The 18093-nt window shown below is 39.9% G+C and overlaps 1 protein-coding gene across 1 annotated transcript in view; it reads left to right on the top strand.

The window, feature by feature from the left end:
• The window catches only part of cdc40 (cell division cycle 40 homolog (S. cerevisiae)), a 73973-nt gene that overhangs the window by 1490 nt on the left and 54390 nt on the right, over positions 1 to 18093 (top strand). Inside the window, exon 2 of the mRNA XM_028797602.2 lies at positions 2220 to 2306. Within this exon, the coding sequence (XP_028653435.1) occupies positions 2220 to 2306 (87 nt within the window). The remainder of the gene's footprint in view (positions 1 to 2219; positions 2307 to 18093) is intronic.

Here is an 18093-nt window from a genome sequence, read left to right as displayed (position 1 = left end):
GCAAAATGACACCTTTTATTGGCTAACTAAAAAGATTACAATATGCAAGCTTTCGAGGCAATTCAGGCCCCTTCTTCAGGCAAGATGTAATGAGGTTTTTGCAAATTTATTAAAAATTAAAAAACTGATGTACATTTGATTTCTAAGTATTCACAGCCTTTGCTCAATACTTTGTCGATACACCTCTGGCAGCAATTACAGCCTCAAGTCTTTTTGAATATGATGCCACAAGCTTGGTACACCTATCCTTGGCCAGTTTCGCCCGTTCCTCTTTGCAGCACCTCTCAAGCTCCATCAGGTTGGATGGGAAGTGTCGGTGCACAGCCATTTTAAGATCTCTCCAGAGATGTTCAATTGGATTCAAGTCTGGGCTCTGGCTGGGCCACTCAAGGATATTCACAGAGTTGTCCTGAAGCCACTCCTTTGATATCCCCATTCTGAGGTCAAGAGCGCTCTGGAGCAGGTTTTCATCCACAATGTCTCTGTACATTGCTTCAGTCATCCTTCCCTTTATCCTGACTAGTCTCCCAGTCCCTGCCACTGAAAAACATCTCCACAGCATGATGCTGCCACCACCATGCTTCATTTTAAGGATGGTATTCACCTGGTAATGAGCGGTGCCTGGTTTCCTCCAGACGTGACGCCTGGCATTCACACCAAAGAGTTCAATCTTTGTCTCATCAGACCAGAGAATTTTCTTTCTCATGGTCTGGGAGTCCTTCAGGTGCCTTTTGGCAAACTCCAGGCGGGCTTCCATGTGCCTTTTACTAAGGAGTGGCTTCCGTCTGGCCACTCTACCATATAGGCCTGATTGGTGGATTGCTGCAGAGATGGTTGTCCTTCTGGAAGATTCTCCTCTCTCCACAGAGGACCTCTGGAGCTCTGACAGAGTGACCATCGGATTCTTGGTCACCTCCCTGACTAAGGCCCTTCTCCCCCGATCGCTCAGTTTAGATGGCCGGCCAGCTCTAGGAAGAGTCCTGGTGGTTTCGAACTTCTTCCACTTACGGATGATGGAGGCCACTGTGCTCATTGGGACCTTCAAAGCAGCAGAAACTTTTCTGTAACCTTCCCCAGATTTGTGCCTCGAGACAATCCTGTCTCGGAGGTCTACAGGCAATTCCTTTGACTTCATGCTTGGTTTGTGCTCTGACATGAACTGTCAACTGTGGGACCTTATATAGACAGGTGTGTGCCTTTCCAAATCATGTCCAATCAACTGAATTTACCACAGGTGGACTCCAATTAAGCTGCAGAAACATCTCAAGGATGATCAGGGGAAACAGGATGCACCTGAGCTCAATTTTGAGCTTCATGGCAAAGGCTGTGAATACTTCTGTACATGTGATTTCACAATTTTTTTATTTTTAATAAATTTGCAAAAACATCAAGTAAACTTTTTTTTCACAATGTCATTATGGGGTGTTGTGTGTAGAATTCTGAGGAAAAAAATGAATTTAATCCATTTTGGAATAAGGCTGTAACATAACAAAATGTGGAAAAAGTGATGCGCTGTGAATACTTTCCGGATGCACTGTATAATGTCATTTTTTCATTGTGTATTGAGCAGAAATACATGCATCCAGAATTTTGCCTTAATGTGTTTGTTGTCTGTTTTCGTGTAGCTAGATTTTGTTCACTGTTAAAGGACTGTCAACACTGCTTGTGTCATTTAATGCCACAGCTCTCCGCCAGACTTGCTTACCTCACTACAGATTATGTTTTCCTTTTTTTTTTATAGTAAAAACAGGGTTAACTTTTTGCTGGTGTGCACCCTTTTTGATATTGAGGAATGAGGTAGTTTCAGTATTTGTAAATACTTGCTGTTTAAGTCTCAAATATTTTTAGTAGAATTTAACCTGCAACCTTAAGCAGATATTTAAAAGGAATTGTTTTGACTTGTATGCTCCTAACACTTAACAGGGAAAATTCCTTATACACCACATCATTTTTATGTCCCTTTCTTTCTTAGATGCTTTAATACACGTAATAAATCGTATATGTGTAAAGTTTGTGTGTATTTTAAATAAAATGCAATGGCGTATTTGAAATTACAATACCAAGTATTAATTCTTGTGTACCATTTTTGCTAAAAAAAACCAAAATCTACATTGTATGCTGCACAGAGATTTCACTTAGCAAACAAACAACCAACCAACCAACAAAAGGCCTTTTATAAAATAGAGATGATCTTTATATTTGTTTTTCTTTTGATCTAGGAAGATGTGGAGACTGGACTGCACATTGATCCTTCAGTTAAAGAAGTGATGTATAATCCCAACTATGAAACAATGTTTTCTCCTGAGGTGAGAATGGTGTTTATTACCACATACAGTATCTTAAGTCACTATTTACCCTGTTGCTTAACACTAGAATTACCAGGGCCAACGAAAAAACTTGTAAATCTGGCCCACCATTAATCCCTTCGCATCTCTCCGTCAGTGTCTTTTGTGTTCTAAATGTGTCGATAAGCCCAAGCAGCCTGCTATACCATCCCCCCACCACCTCAGAACGGGCAAGAAGTTCTCCCAGTTCCTGCCTTGATTGATTATCTGGGAGTGAGCTACCCAGAATGGTAAGGGGAAATAGTTTTGATGTATGTTTTAGTAACCACAGCACAGAGAGAAGTGTGTACATTGCAACAGGTACACATGTTGTAACCGTAGAAAGGACGGTCCTTGGGTGTGTGGGAACTGTTAACATTTGAATCTGATGATTGCATATAGCTCTGAACTGACCTCTCTGTACTATTCTTTCCTCTGCATGTCCTGGAGTACAAAAGAAACACCCCCATGTACCCAAAAGTGGACACTGGCAAGATTGGGAAAAAAAACCTGGTCACTGATTACAAGCACAAGAAGGTGTGCGAACAAATATGAATAATGTTGCATCAGTGCCACTATGTTTTCCAAAATGTACTATGCAGGTCATAAAATGAGTTATTCCAAATATCATATATACCTATGTCTCTGTTTTTTGTCAGTGCGGCTTTGACATCATGGACCATAAGGTGCATACTAATTCACCGTGAGCAGGAACACTCAATAAAACTGAATAAAAAAAAAAAATCAAGTGACAGTGAGATACGAAGAAGGCAGATTCATCAGGGTTTGTGTGTCAGCTTTAATCCCTCCAGATCACAGAATTTCCAGTTCAATTGTCTCAAAACACCACTCACATCTACAGTTATTCCCAGTTTCAGATAAAGAGTAAACGTGTCAGATCTGGGGCTGGGGGTGGGTGTTGTATCGTGATCGTGACTGAGAGAATAAAAGTGGGGAAAAAAATGCTAACTTTTACAAGTACTATAAATTAACACCGGCTGTTACAGACACAAATCAAATGTATGTTTTTATTGTATAATATTATCAATAAGAGCAGCTCACTACTCAAAATGGTAAATTTGCGGGGGAGCTGGTTTTGAACTCCCGACCTCTGGATTATAAGTCGACAGTTCTAACCACAGCACCACAGAATCTGTCGTATTGTACTTGCACCTTTCATGAAAGTGTTTATTTGATATTTGGCCATCAGCCTTCACACATTATATAGTTCATGTCTACATTTTGTCATTTATTACTAAAACATGAAAAAAGTTTCTGTTTTAACAATGTGTTTGCGTAGATTGTTATAGACACAAAACACACATAAAGTTATTTCCCCGTACAATTGGTGGTATAGCAGGCTGGTTGCTGCTTAGGCTTAACGACAAATTTAGAAGACAAAAGACGCTGACAGAGAGGTGCGAAGGGATTTAAGGTTGGCTGGATTTATGAGTTTTTTGTTGGCTCTGGTAATTCTAGTGTTAATAAGTATATTTACCAATTTGGCTATTTTCCTTCTCACCTACTTGCAATGGATGGGAATCTCCTTACCTATAGTTGTGCTTTGTCGCAACTGCACTCCCCTCAAACCCCTGTCGAAATAGACCTCCTCTTTTTTTGTTAGAAATCTTTCAGTACTTTAAAAAATGTGGAAGAGTCATTACATATTTTTCTGTTGTAAGCAAATGTTGTGATTCTTTAGACAGTCATGCCTGAAACCTAAAAGGTAAACCAGACTTTGTAAGTTTTTCTATGTACAGAGTAGTTTTCTGCCTTGTACCCAATTGTACCATTGCTTTGGCCTCCAGCAACCTTGAGTTGAAATAAACCGGTTTGAATTATGTATGTTGCAGTACTGGTATAGATGATGTTTACTACTTCCGCTAAACAAACAACTAGCACACTAAGGGCTCGTTTATACTTCACGCTCAGAATGCGTACGTGCACGCATCATGGCTGCACACGTTTCCAGCGTTAATTTGACACATTCTCTGAGCAGGTCTTCAGAAATTAACGCGACACTTGCGTGAGTTGCAGTACCAGCAAAAAGTCAGGGGCGCAATGTAATAAAAGTTGGAATGTGACGTCAGAGTCTCTGTTTACTGTCTACATGTGACAGAAAGCCTCTATGCGGATCCTACAGGATCGATGTGCGCGCTTCGATGTTTGATGAATGGTTTGATGTGGTGAAACAAAATGCCGACGTACAGATGCATTCATGGTGCTTTTATATTCAAGCATCGCATATTCCCGATCGTAATGACACGATACATTTTAAAAGTCTCACATGCCATCTTTTTTTTCTGGGGCTTCCTGCTGACCTGATTGCTGCGCCAAACAGCAATAGATCACCACACAGAACACATTAAATTATGATATTCCAACTCTCTGCATATTTAGAATCCTTAGATTTATACTTGATATCACTTTCATGATGAAATGCATTAAAGTATGTATGTTACATTTTACAGATAAATCGTTAATTTCGTATAAATAATGAATACTGTTAATAATTACACACATGAGGGTGACACGGTGGCGGAGCGGTAGCACTGCTGTCTCGCAGGGAGTCGCGTCACTGGTATTCCCTGCCTGCAGTTTACATGTTTCCCTGCTGGGTTTCCACAGTGTGCTCTGGTTTCATTCTAAAGATATGCAGATTTGGTGATACTAAAATGACGCAAGTGTATGTGAGTGCTTGTATTCACCTTGCAATGAGCTGATGCGACATCTAAGGACTGTTTCTGCCTCGTGCCCAATGCTTGCTGGAATGGACACATCCCTGGATTGATGGATTTAATCATTAAACATCCTATTCAGAGATATTGCGGTAAGGTGTTGTCAGAATTTAATGGGTGTTCCAGGCAATTCACAATACAGTGAAGCCGAACCTGTTCTCACCATGATAATATCTTGCACTGCCACCTGGTGGATTCTTCCAGATTTACGTAAAGTACACACGCAAGTATAAACAGTAAAAAGCTTGCGTAGGCAGGAGCATCCACTGGAGCATGCGTTGCGTCGTGTCAAGTATAAACCTGACCTAAGTCTTTGACAGCTCCTATATGTGTGTGTCAAACACATTCATTTCCTCCACTAAATACAGTAGGTGGGAGCAGTTTTATTTGCTTCATTGACATTTTCAAAAACCCCTTTAGTCTAATTGTAATCCAGAAATCATTACACAAGACACAGATTTTTGCCATTTCAAAAAGGGTATCATACTGTGAACATTTAATAGCCTTTCTATCTTTATACACTTCTCCCTTGGGAGCATATGGTGATCCAGTGATAGTTAACACATTTAAAATGCAACTGTCTCCCTTAGTCTTGTCGATTAATAATCATCCTGCACACCAACATATCATCAGTAGAAAGGGTGCCAATCTTGATAGAATGTAGCCTAGAGTCTTAACAGAAGTGCTTTAATACATTTTAATAAATATTAAGCAGTTGTATGTGGATAATGTTTTTTTTTTTTTATATACAGTAGAGTCTCGCTTATTCGACCTTTGCTTATCCAACATTCTGTATTATCCGACGTCCCACCGCAAAAAAAAAAACAAAAACGCATCAATCGGCAACAAGAACTGCAAGTTGCGAGCATGAGCGTAGTCTATATTTGTTGCCAAGTTAATTTTTTCAGTTAAATTTTTCTGTTGTTTTGTTGTAAAACATGATTACACTGGATTATGTGGCCAGCCCTCTCTGGCGTGTGTGCCTGTGTCTCTCCCGCTCGCGTGTGTGCGCGCGCGCGCCTGTGTCTCTCCCGCTCGCTCGTGCATGTGTGCGCGTGCGCGCGCCTGTGTCTCTCTCTCGCTCGTGCGTGTGTGCGCGCGCCTGTGTCTCTCTCTCTCTCTCTCTCTCTCTCTCTCTCTCACTCGTGCGTGTGTGCACACGCCTGTGTCTCTCTCGCTCGTGCATGTGTGTGTGTGCATGTCTCTCTTTCTCTCGCTCTCTCTTTCTCTCTCTCACTGCACAGGGAATGCACAGGGAGAGACTGAACACATGCAGAAATCATCGGCGCGCACAAACAGAAAGGCAAACTGGCTTGTTCGTATATCGAGTGTGTGGTCGTGAACAGATGCAAAGGTTTGGCAAACTTTTTGGTCATAACCCGATTTGTACGTGTACAGAGACGTTCGTGAACCGAGGTTCCATCGTAATGTGTAAAATTATAACATAGTTTGACATTTAATAGGCTCTTTCTTAACACCTCCCATTATCCGACATTTTCGCTTATCCGACATTCTGCCGGCCCGTTTATGTCGGATAAGCGAGACTCTACTGTACTATTAATGTTCATCCTGATTTTCAGTTCTGTCCTTCCATTATTGGACTAGTGGGTCTGATGCTGAAGAAGTTGTAGCCTTTCATCATTTAGTGTTGTTCACCCGGATGTCTGCTTTGGTCTTTTTTAATTATCGCTATTAGGATACAATGAAGGGAGCACACTACACTGAATGAAGGAAAAATTAATACGAAAACAACAAAAAAGAGATAAGCATTTAAAGCTATAGAAATATTTCTAAATGTCTTATAATGTAAAAATCATACTGCTGTATGTTTCTGAGTACAGAATAAGAGAAGAGGCAAAAAAGACCAGCTAACTAAATGAGATTAATTATTATCAATTATTATTACTTACTGTGAATCTGGTTAGAATAAAAACCTGCAGCCACAGGGGCTCCCCATGACCAGGTTTGGGAACCACTGATCTACACATCAATGTATATAGAGTCACAACTTTTGACAGCTGCTCACCAAAGGTAATTATTTGCTGTAGAGTTTCTTATTTAGTGGCTCAGATTTTATCTCATCTCTGTGCTTACACCAGTGGCAAGTACAATTCCCTCAGTGCAGTATGTAGCAATGTTGGTGCCAGACAAAAGCAAATTGTTTTTGTCCAGTTTGTGTTTGAGTAGTCACACAATCTGTTCAGTAAAAGTGTATTAATTAAAATCATAATGTGGTACAGAGGTATTGCTGCTGCCTTGCAACAAAGAGACTGGAGTTCAAGTTCATTTAAACTCTTTGTGGAGTTAGCATGTTTTCCTCATGTTTGCGTGGGTTGCCTGTGTTCCTACAATCCAAAGAAATGCAGGTTAGGTGGATTGGTAATGCTCAATTGGCCTTGGTGTGTGCGCGTGTGTGACCAGCCTATAATGGCCTGGCACCCTGTTGAAAGACTATTCCTGCCTTGTGCACATTACTTCCTCTGATAGGCTCCAGGTTCCATGCAACTCTGCTCTGGGTAAGACAGTTTAGAAAATGGCTGGATGAATGGATGAAATACATAATGCATAAAAATGAAATGGAACAAATATGTAAATCATATGTTAATAGTGTAGGATTGCTTTCTTAAAAATTACTTGAATGTTGACTGACTTTATCATGCCCACAGCAGACCTGTTATTTAGTGGATATGTATGTCTTCTTTCCTTATAACCATATGATATACCTAAAGTTATCTGTGCATCCACAATGCACTGTTGTCTGCTCCTGGCAAAGATAGCTAACACCAGGTTGTGCATTTGCACTAAGTGTGCCATTACCTTAAGGGATTTGTCATCAGCATAGTTTTCATATAATGACCGGTCTTCAAATGCTCCAATGTGATATAAATAACAGCCCCTCATAGTAAGCAACCACAATTATGCTGCCTTCTGAATTTCTAATATCGCAGAGGCTCGGCTTACTGCTTTTCATCAACACTTTTGGAACAGGATCTATCAGGACACTACATCTTTCTTTCTTGCTTGTTTTCTTTAAATGTTTATTGATTTAGACAAAAGCAAAAGTACCTCTTGATTTATACATTTTATAAAAATAACTTTTAACGTGTAAACCCTTATGAAACAATGGTGTATAATCCATATTTAGAAGCTAATTTTTTTGTACTTTTAAAACCAAATTTTAGTATCTAATTTTTCTGAAATGATTTTTGAGCACTTGTGACTGTAAAGGTTTTGGTTTATTATTGTAATGATTCTTAGTACAACAGTATTTTCTAAAAATTGTAGGACAGTATTTAAAATGCACATAAAACCAGACCACAGTGATTTGTAAATTTTCTTTTACCCCTATTTTGTTTCGGCAACTTGCTCTACAAATGTTGGCACAGGTGCCTTTTTACCTTTGAAATGTATAAAAAAAAAACCTGTTAGGAACTTTCTCAAGGTAAACGGGTGACTAGGTCAAAGGTGATATTAACATGATTGGGTGTAAAAGGAGCATCCATGAAAACCTCTGTTATTTATACTGTAAGCAAGGACAGGTTCGAGGCTCACAACTTTGTGCTAACCTCCATGAGCGAATAGCTGAACAGTTCAGAAACCTTTCTCAACATATGATTGCAAATCCTTCAGGGATTTCACGATCTATGATAACTAACATTATTAAAAGATTTAGAGAATCTGGGGGAAATTGGATTGCATTAAAGGGGAAGGTCACAAACCAGTATTGAATGCCCACGATCTTCAAGCCGTCAGACAGCACTGTATATATATATATATATATATATATATATATATATATATATACAGTGGTGTGAAAAACTATTTGCCCCCTTCCTGATTTCTTATTCTTTTGCATGTTTGTCACACAAAATGTTTCTGATCATCAAACACATTTAACCATTAGTCAAATATAACCCAAGTAAACACAAAATGCAGTTTTTAAATGATGGTTTTTATTATTTAGGGAGAAAAAAAATCCAAACCTACATGGCCCTGTGTGAAAAAGTAATTGCCCCCTTGTTAAAAAATAACCTAACTGTGGTGTATCACACCTGAGTTCAATTTCCGTAGCCACCCCTAGGCCTGATTACTGCCACACCTGTTTCAATCAAGAAATCACTTAAATAGGAGCTGCCTGACACAGAGAAGTAGACCAAAAGCACCTCAAAAGCTAGACATCATGCCAAGATCCAAAGAAATTCAGGAACAAATGAGAACAGAAGTAATTGAGATCTATCAGTCTGGTAAAGGTTATAAAGCCATTTCTGAAGGTTTGGGACTCGAGCGAACCACTGTGAGAGCCATTATCCACAAATGGCAAAAACATGGAACAGTGGTGAACCTTCCCAGGAGTGGCCGGCCGACTAAAATTACCCCAAGAGCGCAGAGACGACTCATCCGAGAGGTCACAAAAGACCCCAGGACAACGTCTAAAGAACTGCAGGCCTCACTTGCCTCAATTAAGGTCAGTGTTCACGACTCCACCATAAGAAAGAGACTGGGCAAAAACGGCCTGCATGGCAGATTTCCAAGACGCAAACCACTGTTAAGCAAAAAGAACATTAGGGCTCGTCTCAATTTTGCTAAGAAACATCTCAATGATTGCCAAGACTTTTGGGAAAATACCTTGTAGACTGATGAGACAAAAGTTGAACTTTTTGGAAGGCAAATGTCCCGTTACATCTGGCGTAAAAGGAACACAGCATTTCAGAAAAAGAACATCATACCAACAGTAAAATATGGTGGTGGTAGTGTGATGGTCTGGGGTTGTTTTGCTGCTTCAGGACCTGGAAGGCTTGCTGTGATAGATGGAACCATGAATTCTACTGTCTACCAAAAAATCCTGAAGGAGAATGTCCGGCCATCTGTTCGTCAACTCAAGCTGAAGCGATCTTGGGTGCTGCAACAGGACAATGACCCAAAACACACCAGCAAATCCACCTCTGAATGGCTGAAGAAAAACAAAATGAAGACTTTGGAGTGGCCTAGTCAAAGTCCTGACCTGAATCCAATTGAGATGCTATGGCATGACTTTAAAAAGGCGGTTCATGCTAGAAAACCCTCAAATAAAGCTGAATTACAACAATTTTGCAAAGATGAGTGGGCCAAAATTCCTCCAGAGCGCTGTAAAAGACTCATTGCAAGTTATCGCAAACGCTTGATTGCAGTTATTGCTACTAAGGGTGGCCCAACCAGTTATTAGGTTCAGGGGGCAATTACTTTTTCACACAGGGCCATGTAGGTTTGGATTTTTTTTTCTCCCTAAATAATAAAAACCACCATTTACAAACTGCATTTTGTGTTTACTTGTGTTTATATTTGACTAATGGTTAAATGTGTTTGATGATCAGAAACATTTTGTGTGACAAACATGCAAAAGAATAAGAAATCAGGAAGGGGGCAAATAGTTTTTCACACCACTATATATATATATAATATATAATATATTAAAAAAAAAAAAAAGACATTTGTCATGTGCTCAAGAGCAGGCATGTCAAACTCACTACCATTGGTGGGCCGCTTCGACTGCCATACATGCATCAGCGGGCCGCACTGTAACAAATACTATTATACAACGTTACTGTAGCGTTCTTTCTAATACTAAAAACTTTAAAAAATGTAACCCTTAAAGTTTAAAGAAAAGCAATTTATTTTCATGCAGTCTCCATACAGCAGTGTAGAATTAGAGTCTTAGCCTCTTAGCTAGGTCCTTATTATATTATATTCATTATATTCATTACTTATATAGGAGCCTTACAGTGTGAGATTTATTTCTTTTGTCCCGACACTTGGCATCTCTTGTTAGTAACCTTTTCGTCAATATCAGGCTTGAAATCTTGTGCAGCTGCAACTTTTATGAGGGATGAAAGGTGCTCAACGGTAAGTCTTGAGCGATGTGGGGTTTTGGTAGCTTTCATTACCAAAAACAATTGCTCACAAAGGTAAGTGCTTCAGAACATACAGTACTCTCGATGCCAACTTACAAATCTGCACATACGATGGTGGCAGGTAAACATACAAGCCTGGCACACCAACTTCGTTGTATTTTGCCTTCAGAATAGAATCTGACTGCAGTTCAATCAATTCCATTTGGATATTCTCAGGTGCATTCTCAGCGTTGTAAGAGAACAGCGCAATGCCCTGTTTGTGTGAACTGAAATCACGAAAATGCTCACTGAATTCATTGCTCAGTAATTCAAGTTAGAAAACAAATCCACCAAAAATCAAATTTTACTTTACTAAGTTTACTTCAAAGTTTATATTGTAAAATAAGCCGATATGCAAAAAGCCACCTGACCTACAATAATTTTACAAACTCAGAATCACAAAAATATGTTAATAAACAACTCACCAACTTCTCGCGTCCACTTCAGATCTTCAGCTGTAGTCTGCACTAACTGTTCATTACAATACTAGCACAAAATTACATGAAACTAGAGCAAAAAAACGTGAAAATATGCGGGCTATTACTACTCATGATGGTCAGTTCTGCCCAGTGGCCAGTCAGTAGTGTAGCCTTAGCATGGGTGACTCTAGGCTCGTGGCGGCCCTGGGCAGAGAAAGAATCGGTGGCCCCTTCGCCTGGCAATGTCAATACGGTATCTTATGCACGGCGAATGGCCACATCCGTTCCGGACACTGCATAGCCGCCTCGTAACTTGAAAACTAAGTGGCGGCCCATGATATTCTCATTACGGCAGAACGTTATAATACTACATATAGCTTACTGCTCCGACTCTAGCGACATTTGTAAATACAGCGTACTAATTAACAAGAAACAGAATGTTTTTCGGCCACATTGCCGTCAGCTGTGTCATTATTTTCTCTTTCCGTTTTATATTCCATATATATTGGCGTGGCGGCCCTGTGCAGGTGCACAGTTTGCACATGCCTAAGGCCACCCCTGCTGCCCGCTGCTGCAGCCTAGCACTTCAGTTGTGACGCTGCGGCTCATTAACTTTGGTCAAGGCTCGTGGCCATACTAGCAGATGACGTTTCCGGTACCGTAATGCCATGGGAAAACGCGCTTTTGTCAGAAGGCAGAAGTAAGAAAAGTCAATAAGTAATGCCGAAGATGTAGAATGATTCAGTTACAAACGATAGTAATCATTTTGTACAAGTTCAGTGCTAACTAGGATCTGTCATGCGGGCTGCACAGATTTCTGTTGCGGGCTGCGGCCCGGGGGCCACGTGTTTGACATGCCTGCTCAAGAGTACTTTGAAAGACTTTTCTCAATAAACACAGTTTGTCATAGCTACAAAAGTGAGCTACTACACAAAGCAGAAACCATACGTCATTCAACTCCCAGAAACACCAGTGGCTTCTTTGGCCTAAAGTTTGAAATGGACTGAAGCAAAGTGGAAATGCGGTCTGACAAATCCACCTTTCAACTTGTTTTTTGTGAAAATGGACGTCATTCTCAAGAATGAAGAGGATGAGGATCATCCTTTATTACCAATGCCATGTTCAAAAGCTAGTTTTTGTCACAGTATTGGGATGTGCTAGTGCTAATAGCAAGGTAAACTTACACCTTTATGAAGGCACCAAGGGCACATAATCATTTTGGAACAACTTGTGCTGCCATCTAGAAGACACATCTTTGTAGGGATCGTCTTTGATCCTTCAGCAGGACACCACCAAGCCACATTTACCAAATATTACAACAGCATGCCTTTGCAGTCAGTGCAGCTGCTACACTGGCCTGACTACAGTTCAGACCATATTGAAAGCATATGGTGCACTCTGATGTGCAAAATATACCTAAAGTCCTATATCTAGCAAGAATGGGGAAAAAAGTCCCACTTTCAACATTACAGTGATTAGTGTCTTCATTTCCCAAACAATGATATAACATGGTGGTAAACATACTCCTGTAGCAATATTAGTCTTGCAGGAGTCGCATTTAAAATGAGTGTTTATTTACCAAAATAAATTAGATGCATTAGTTTACACTTTACATGCCTTGTCTTTGTACTGTTTTCAATTAAATATGGGTAAAAGAACATTTACAAATCACTGTTTTCTGTTTTTATTTGCATCAAACATCCTATCATTCCCCCTCCCAAAATGTTGTATTATTTTTTTTTTAATTCATATTACCCTAAGTTCTTGTCTATAAGCCGCGGCTTATCTAAGGAAAAAAGTTGTGAAAATGAAAAAATAGAATATCGGCTTATACATAAGTCCGGCTTATACATCCATTGCGGGGGTTGCGTTCCAGAGCCACCCGCGAAATAAGAATATCCGCGAAGTAGAAACCATATGTTTATATGGTTATTTTTATATTGTCATGCTTGGGTCACAGATTTGCGCAGAAACACAGGAGGTTGTAGAGAGACAGGAACGTTATTCAAACACTGCAAACAAACATTTGTCTCTTTTTCAAAAGTTTAAACTGTGCTCCATGACAAGACAGAGATGACAGTTCCGTCTCACAATTAAAAGAATGCAAACATATCTTCCTCTTCAAAGGAGTGAAGCAAACAAATCAATATGTCTGTTTGGCTTTTAAGTATGCGAAGCACCACGGCACAAAGCTGTTGAAGGCGGCAGCTCACACCTCCTCCGTCAGGAGCAGACAAAGAGAGAGAGAGAGAGAGTTTGTTTTTCAGTCAAAAATCAATACGTGCCCTTCGAGCTTTTAAGTATGCGAAGCACTGTGCAGCATGTCTTTTCAGGAATCAGCTTTACAAAAGATAGCAACGTGAAGATAATCTTTCAGCATTTTTAGACGAGCGTCCGTATCGTCTAGGTGTGCAAACAGCCCCCCTGCTCAATCCCCATACGTCAGGATCACAGATAGTCAGCGCAAGAGAGACAGAAAAGTAAGCCGGGTAGCTTCTCAGCCATCTGCCAATAGCGTCCCTTGTATGAAATCAACTGGGCAAACCAACTGAGGAAGCATGTACCAGAAATTAAAAGACCCATTGTCCGCAGAAATCCGCGATATATATTTAAATATGCTTACATATAAAATCACAATTTAAATGACCGCTACGCGCTCGTGTTGACTCGGCGACGCCCAGAGCAGAAAGAACGCGCTCCGGCCGCTCCAACCGCGCCATGCGGGGAGTGAGAGAGACGCCAATATCTCACACTCTCTCCCCCCTTAAAGAAATTAAATGGGCGCGAGTGAGACCACTGACCTCCCTCCCTTCTATTAGTTATAGGTTATAGTACGTTCGGCTTATTCATGAGTCCGGCTTATCTATGATACGATTTTATTTTAAAAATTCGTATGATTTTTGGTCTCCGGCTAATACATGAGTCCGGCTTATAGACAAGAACTTAGGGTATCTTACTCATTTTTTTTATTCAGAAACTTCATCTTGTTCCTCTTCTAGGTTAATACATAACTGCATGTTTTTGGACTGTGGGTGGAAACCAAAACACCTGTAGGAAACCCACATGGACTTTGGGTTTTCTGCTTATTGCATGGCAGCAGTACTACCACTGCTCACCTTATCATATTGATGGTGCTAATAATAATCTAGGGCTAAGACATTGGTCAATGAGTCATCCCTCACAGATTGGCTAGACACATCATCAATATAAATAAAAATCGTCAGTTGGATTCAAATGTTTGCAGAGGTTTCCTCAAAGTGCCAAACTGCAGCCGTCACTTTTTTGCTTATATGAATCTTGCACCACTCGGAAGAAAACTGCCAGGCACTCGTATGCACAGCAGGAGGCATGTGAGGTTCCTATGCTGTGCTCCCCGCTCACTATGATAATCAGTTAGAGTAGTGAGAACAAGAGCAATATAAATGTAAAGAATTGTTATTATTAATGCTAGATTATTAGGAATGTGCTGTGGATGTAGCCGAAGGAAAGAAGCGCCTCATTCGTGCATTCTGCACAATGTTTGAATGGGAAGGACACAGGTAGCACCATGTGATTGTAGGTGCAGAGTGCTCATGCTTTCTCGCTGTTTACATCTCTCTTTTAGTTAGCTCACTATCCTTAAAATGGTTCCGCACTTTTGCTGCCCAAATTTAATTCTTTTGCGACTTCGGCAGTTTTGCCCCCTTCTAATTTGTCCCATAAAGACACTCATTTGCATGATGGATGTCAGCCCATATTATGGGTCACTGATCCCTAGGCTAAATGCAACTTGTCAGTGACATTGCATCATTTTTTTATTCATCCTTCAATTTTTCCTAACTCACTCCAGGGTAGGGTTGTGGGACAGCTGGAGCTTACCCTTGTGATGTTTTATATAACCTATACAGAGAGATTCTGGTACTGTACAAGGAAAGTGCCAAGGGTGGTGGTACTTGTTGGTCTTGCAAGCAGTTCTTGAAGTGGGCCCTTACAACCGGTGCTCAGAGCTTTGCTTGGAAGATATCATATACTAATATACACATGCTCTAACTTCCAACATGGAACACCGCCACCCCATCATGTAAAAGTAATAATAAATTAGGACTAGGGACCAGACACCAACTAAACAGAGTACTGCCGGAAATAGGGTTCCACTTCAAGCAAAGCTTGCCAGCTACCAGGAATCCATTGTACTGTGTACACAGATTAATCTGAAATAAACGGATTACACTACAAGTCAAAGCAGTACCGAATGGCATGTCGTTTGCATGCACGATAAGAAAATGTCAAATGTGTGCTATAGTGAAGCTACGGTGAATCACAACAAAGTTGCTTTTTTTTGTTCAGAAGATGGTAAAAAGATAATAGCTGAGGATGCTGTGTTTGAGTAAGCAAAAGTAATTTGTAATTCTACTGTTTGTTTATTCAAATCCATTTTATGATGAAGCAAAATTTTAGAAAATTTTGTGCCAATACAGCATCGTATTTTGTAGGAATTTTAGATTAACTTGGAATGAATCACCTTTGAATCATTGTAATATCATTACAGAATACCGCCATGTGTGCCGAGTTACAGCAACACATAACAAAAGTAACTTGGGCAATCTACCCTATCTAGAGTGTAAGAGACTTTCTGCTTTACATGAGTGGAGCAGTTAATTATTCATAATCCACAAGCCTCTCTCCATCTCCCAGCACCACAAAAGGCGCTGGTGTCAAATACTGGCCATGTTCTGAAATTACAGTGTGGACTTTTAAGACATCTCAGAACCCTAGTTCCATCACAACTGACTTTTTCTTGACATACTTTGCAGCTGACAAATTTTTCATCTACACCTCATGCTTCCTTAACAGACAAATGCTTCCCTAACAGTACATGTCATACTTGAGCCTTGATTTGTCCTTGTAAATAAATACTGGTATTCTCATTTAGGACAAATTTGTTGAAGTAGCTGATTTTTTTTTTTTCTTTCTTAATAGTAGGTCAGTAAATGAGCTTTCAGTGACATATTTTAATCCCCTTGCAGATTGACTGATGTAGTTAAAAGTTTAGAAGTTATTACTGAACACTACAGTGCTGCAGTATGTACTTGAAACCAGTTATGTTTCCATTTGCTGTTACACATTCATTATGTGAAAGAGCTATACCATGAAGTGTGTAGTAGGGATATAGAAAATAAATGAATATCTGGATTGTTTTAATTGTTTTTAGACACTTTTAATGTTCTGTTTAAGTTATTTTTATCTTCTTCATTGTTCATCATGGGGCTTTAGTTAGCCTACTCTGAGACTGTAAGTGGATTTTATTGCACCTTTTGTATTTGGTTTTTAATCCACTTGATTTTTTACCCCATTGGCTTTTAAATATGCTTAAGATGGTTCACTAATAATTTCCATATCATACCATTTTCTAAGCCTGCTTAATTCTGAGTGTCGTCATGTGTGAATCTAAAACTTAAAAAGAGATGTTTTTAGTAATTTATGGAATGTTAATGCAAAATTCCTTTGCACTCTACATCTGATGTTGAATAGGTGTACGTGAATCGGGTATTATCTGCCTAGTGTAATAAGATTGCTCACCTTAGTGGATTGGTTTATTTGAAAGGTAGAGCTTTCTTTCTTTCTTTCTTTCTTTCTTTCTTTCTTTCTTTCTTTCTTTCTTTCTTTCTTTCTTTCTCCTTACTGGCCAATGTTGGACAAATGAGCCCTATCTTTTCAAAGCAATGCACCTTTGTAAAAAAAAAAAAAAAAAATTTCAAAAAGACACATATTGCAACTTACTTTCTCTAGCTATACATAGTCCATTTTCTCTGCAGTACTCTTTAAATGCACTAGGTGTCAATATTCATGATGTTTCAGTATTTGTAAAGTGATTCACCTTACACATGGTTTAAATTAAGAAGTAGTAAAATGCAAAAAGTCAGTGCATCACCGAAAAGGATTGGTGCAAAGAAAATTGGCAGAACGGGGTGGGAGTTAAAAACAGTTTGTGTGGTATTTGCAAAAACTGTGGCTGTATTCTAGAAGTACAACTTTCAAAAGCACTCTAATGTAAAGTATGCCCAAATTATTTCAGAGCTAGGATAGGACACCAAGAAGTAGGCTCACAGACTAAAAGTTTACTTGACCAGATGTCCTGTTCCATTTTATTTCATTGAAAGTCTTAATCTCCTAATTAAAAAGTAAAGTTTGTAAACAAATAAAGATGAGGTTTACACAAAACTTTATTTTTAAAGTTCCATCGTACTTCCACATAGAACTGATTCCACAAAATATTCAGCCCTAGCAAGTCCTTTGGAACAGCCAGCATGATGTAGATTTCTAAGTATCAACCAAGTGCTTTGCTAATTCCAAGCCTTTAGCAAATACAAAAGTGTGTGTGTACATATATATAATATAATAATTTTGGCGCCTGGCTGGGACGCCTCTTTGACACTGGATCCAGGGGAACGGCCATGGGATGCACACTACGTCCCCCAGAACACTTGGTGGCAGCCCTCCTGGGTTGCATCCCTGTTGGGCTCCGTGGCCCTGCCGGGGGAGCTGCACAGCTTCCTGAGCCTTTTTGGGCTGGGACACAGCCACACCTGGAAGTGCAGCCTAATTTAGGTCAGTTATCACCTGGAGTGCTTCCGGGTGGGCTATAAGAGAAGCCGACACCCACCACTCAAGGAGCCAGAGTTGACAAAGCTGCCAGAAGGAGTGG

Source organism: Erpetoichthys calabaricus, chromosome 3, assembly GCF_900747795.2.
Source record: "Erpetoichthys calabaricus chromosome 3, fErpCal1.3, whole genome shotgun sequence".
NCBI lineage: Eukaryota > Metazoa > Chordata > Cladistia > Polypteriformes > Polypteridae > Erpetoichthys > Erpetoichthys calabaricus.
Note: the sequence above shows the minus strand (reverse complement) of the source record. Positions and strands in the feature narration are given on the sequence as shown.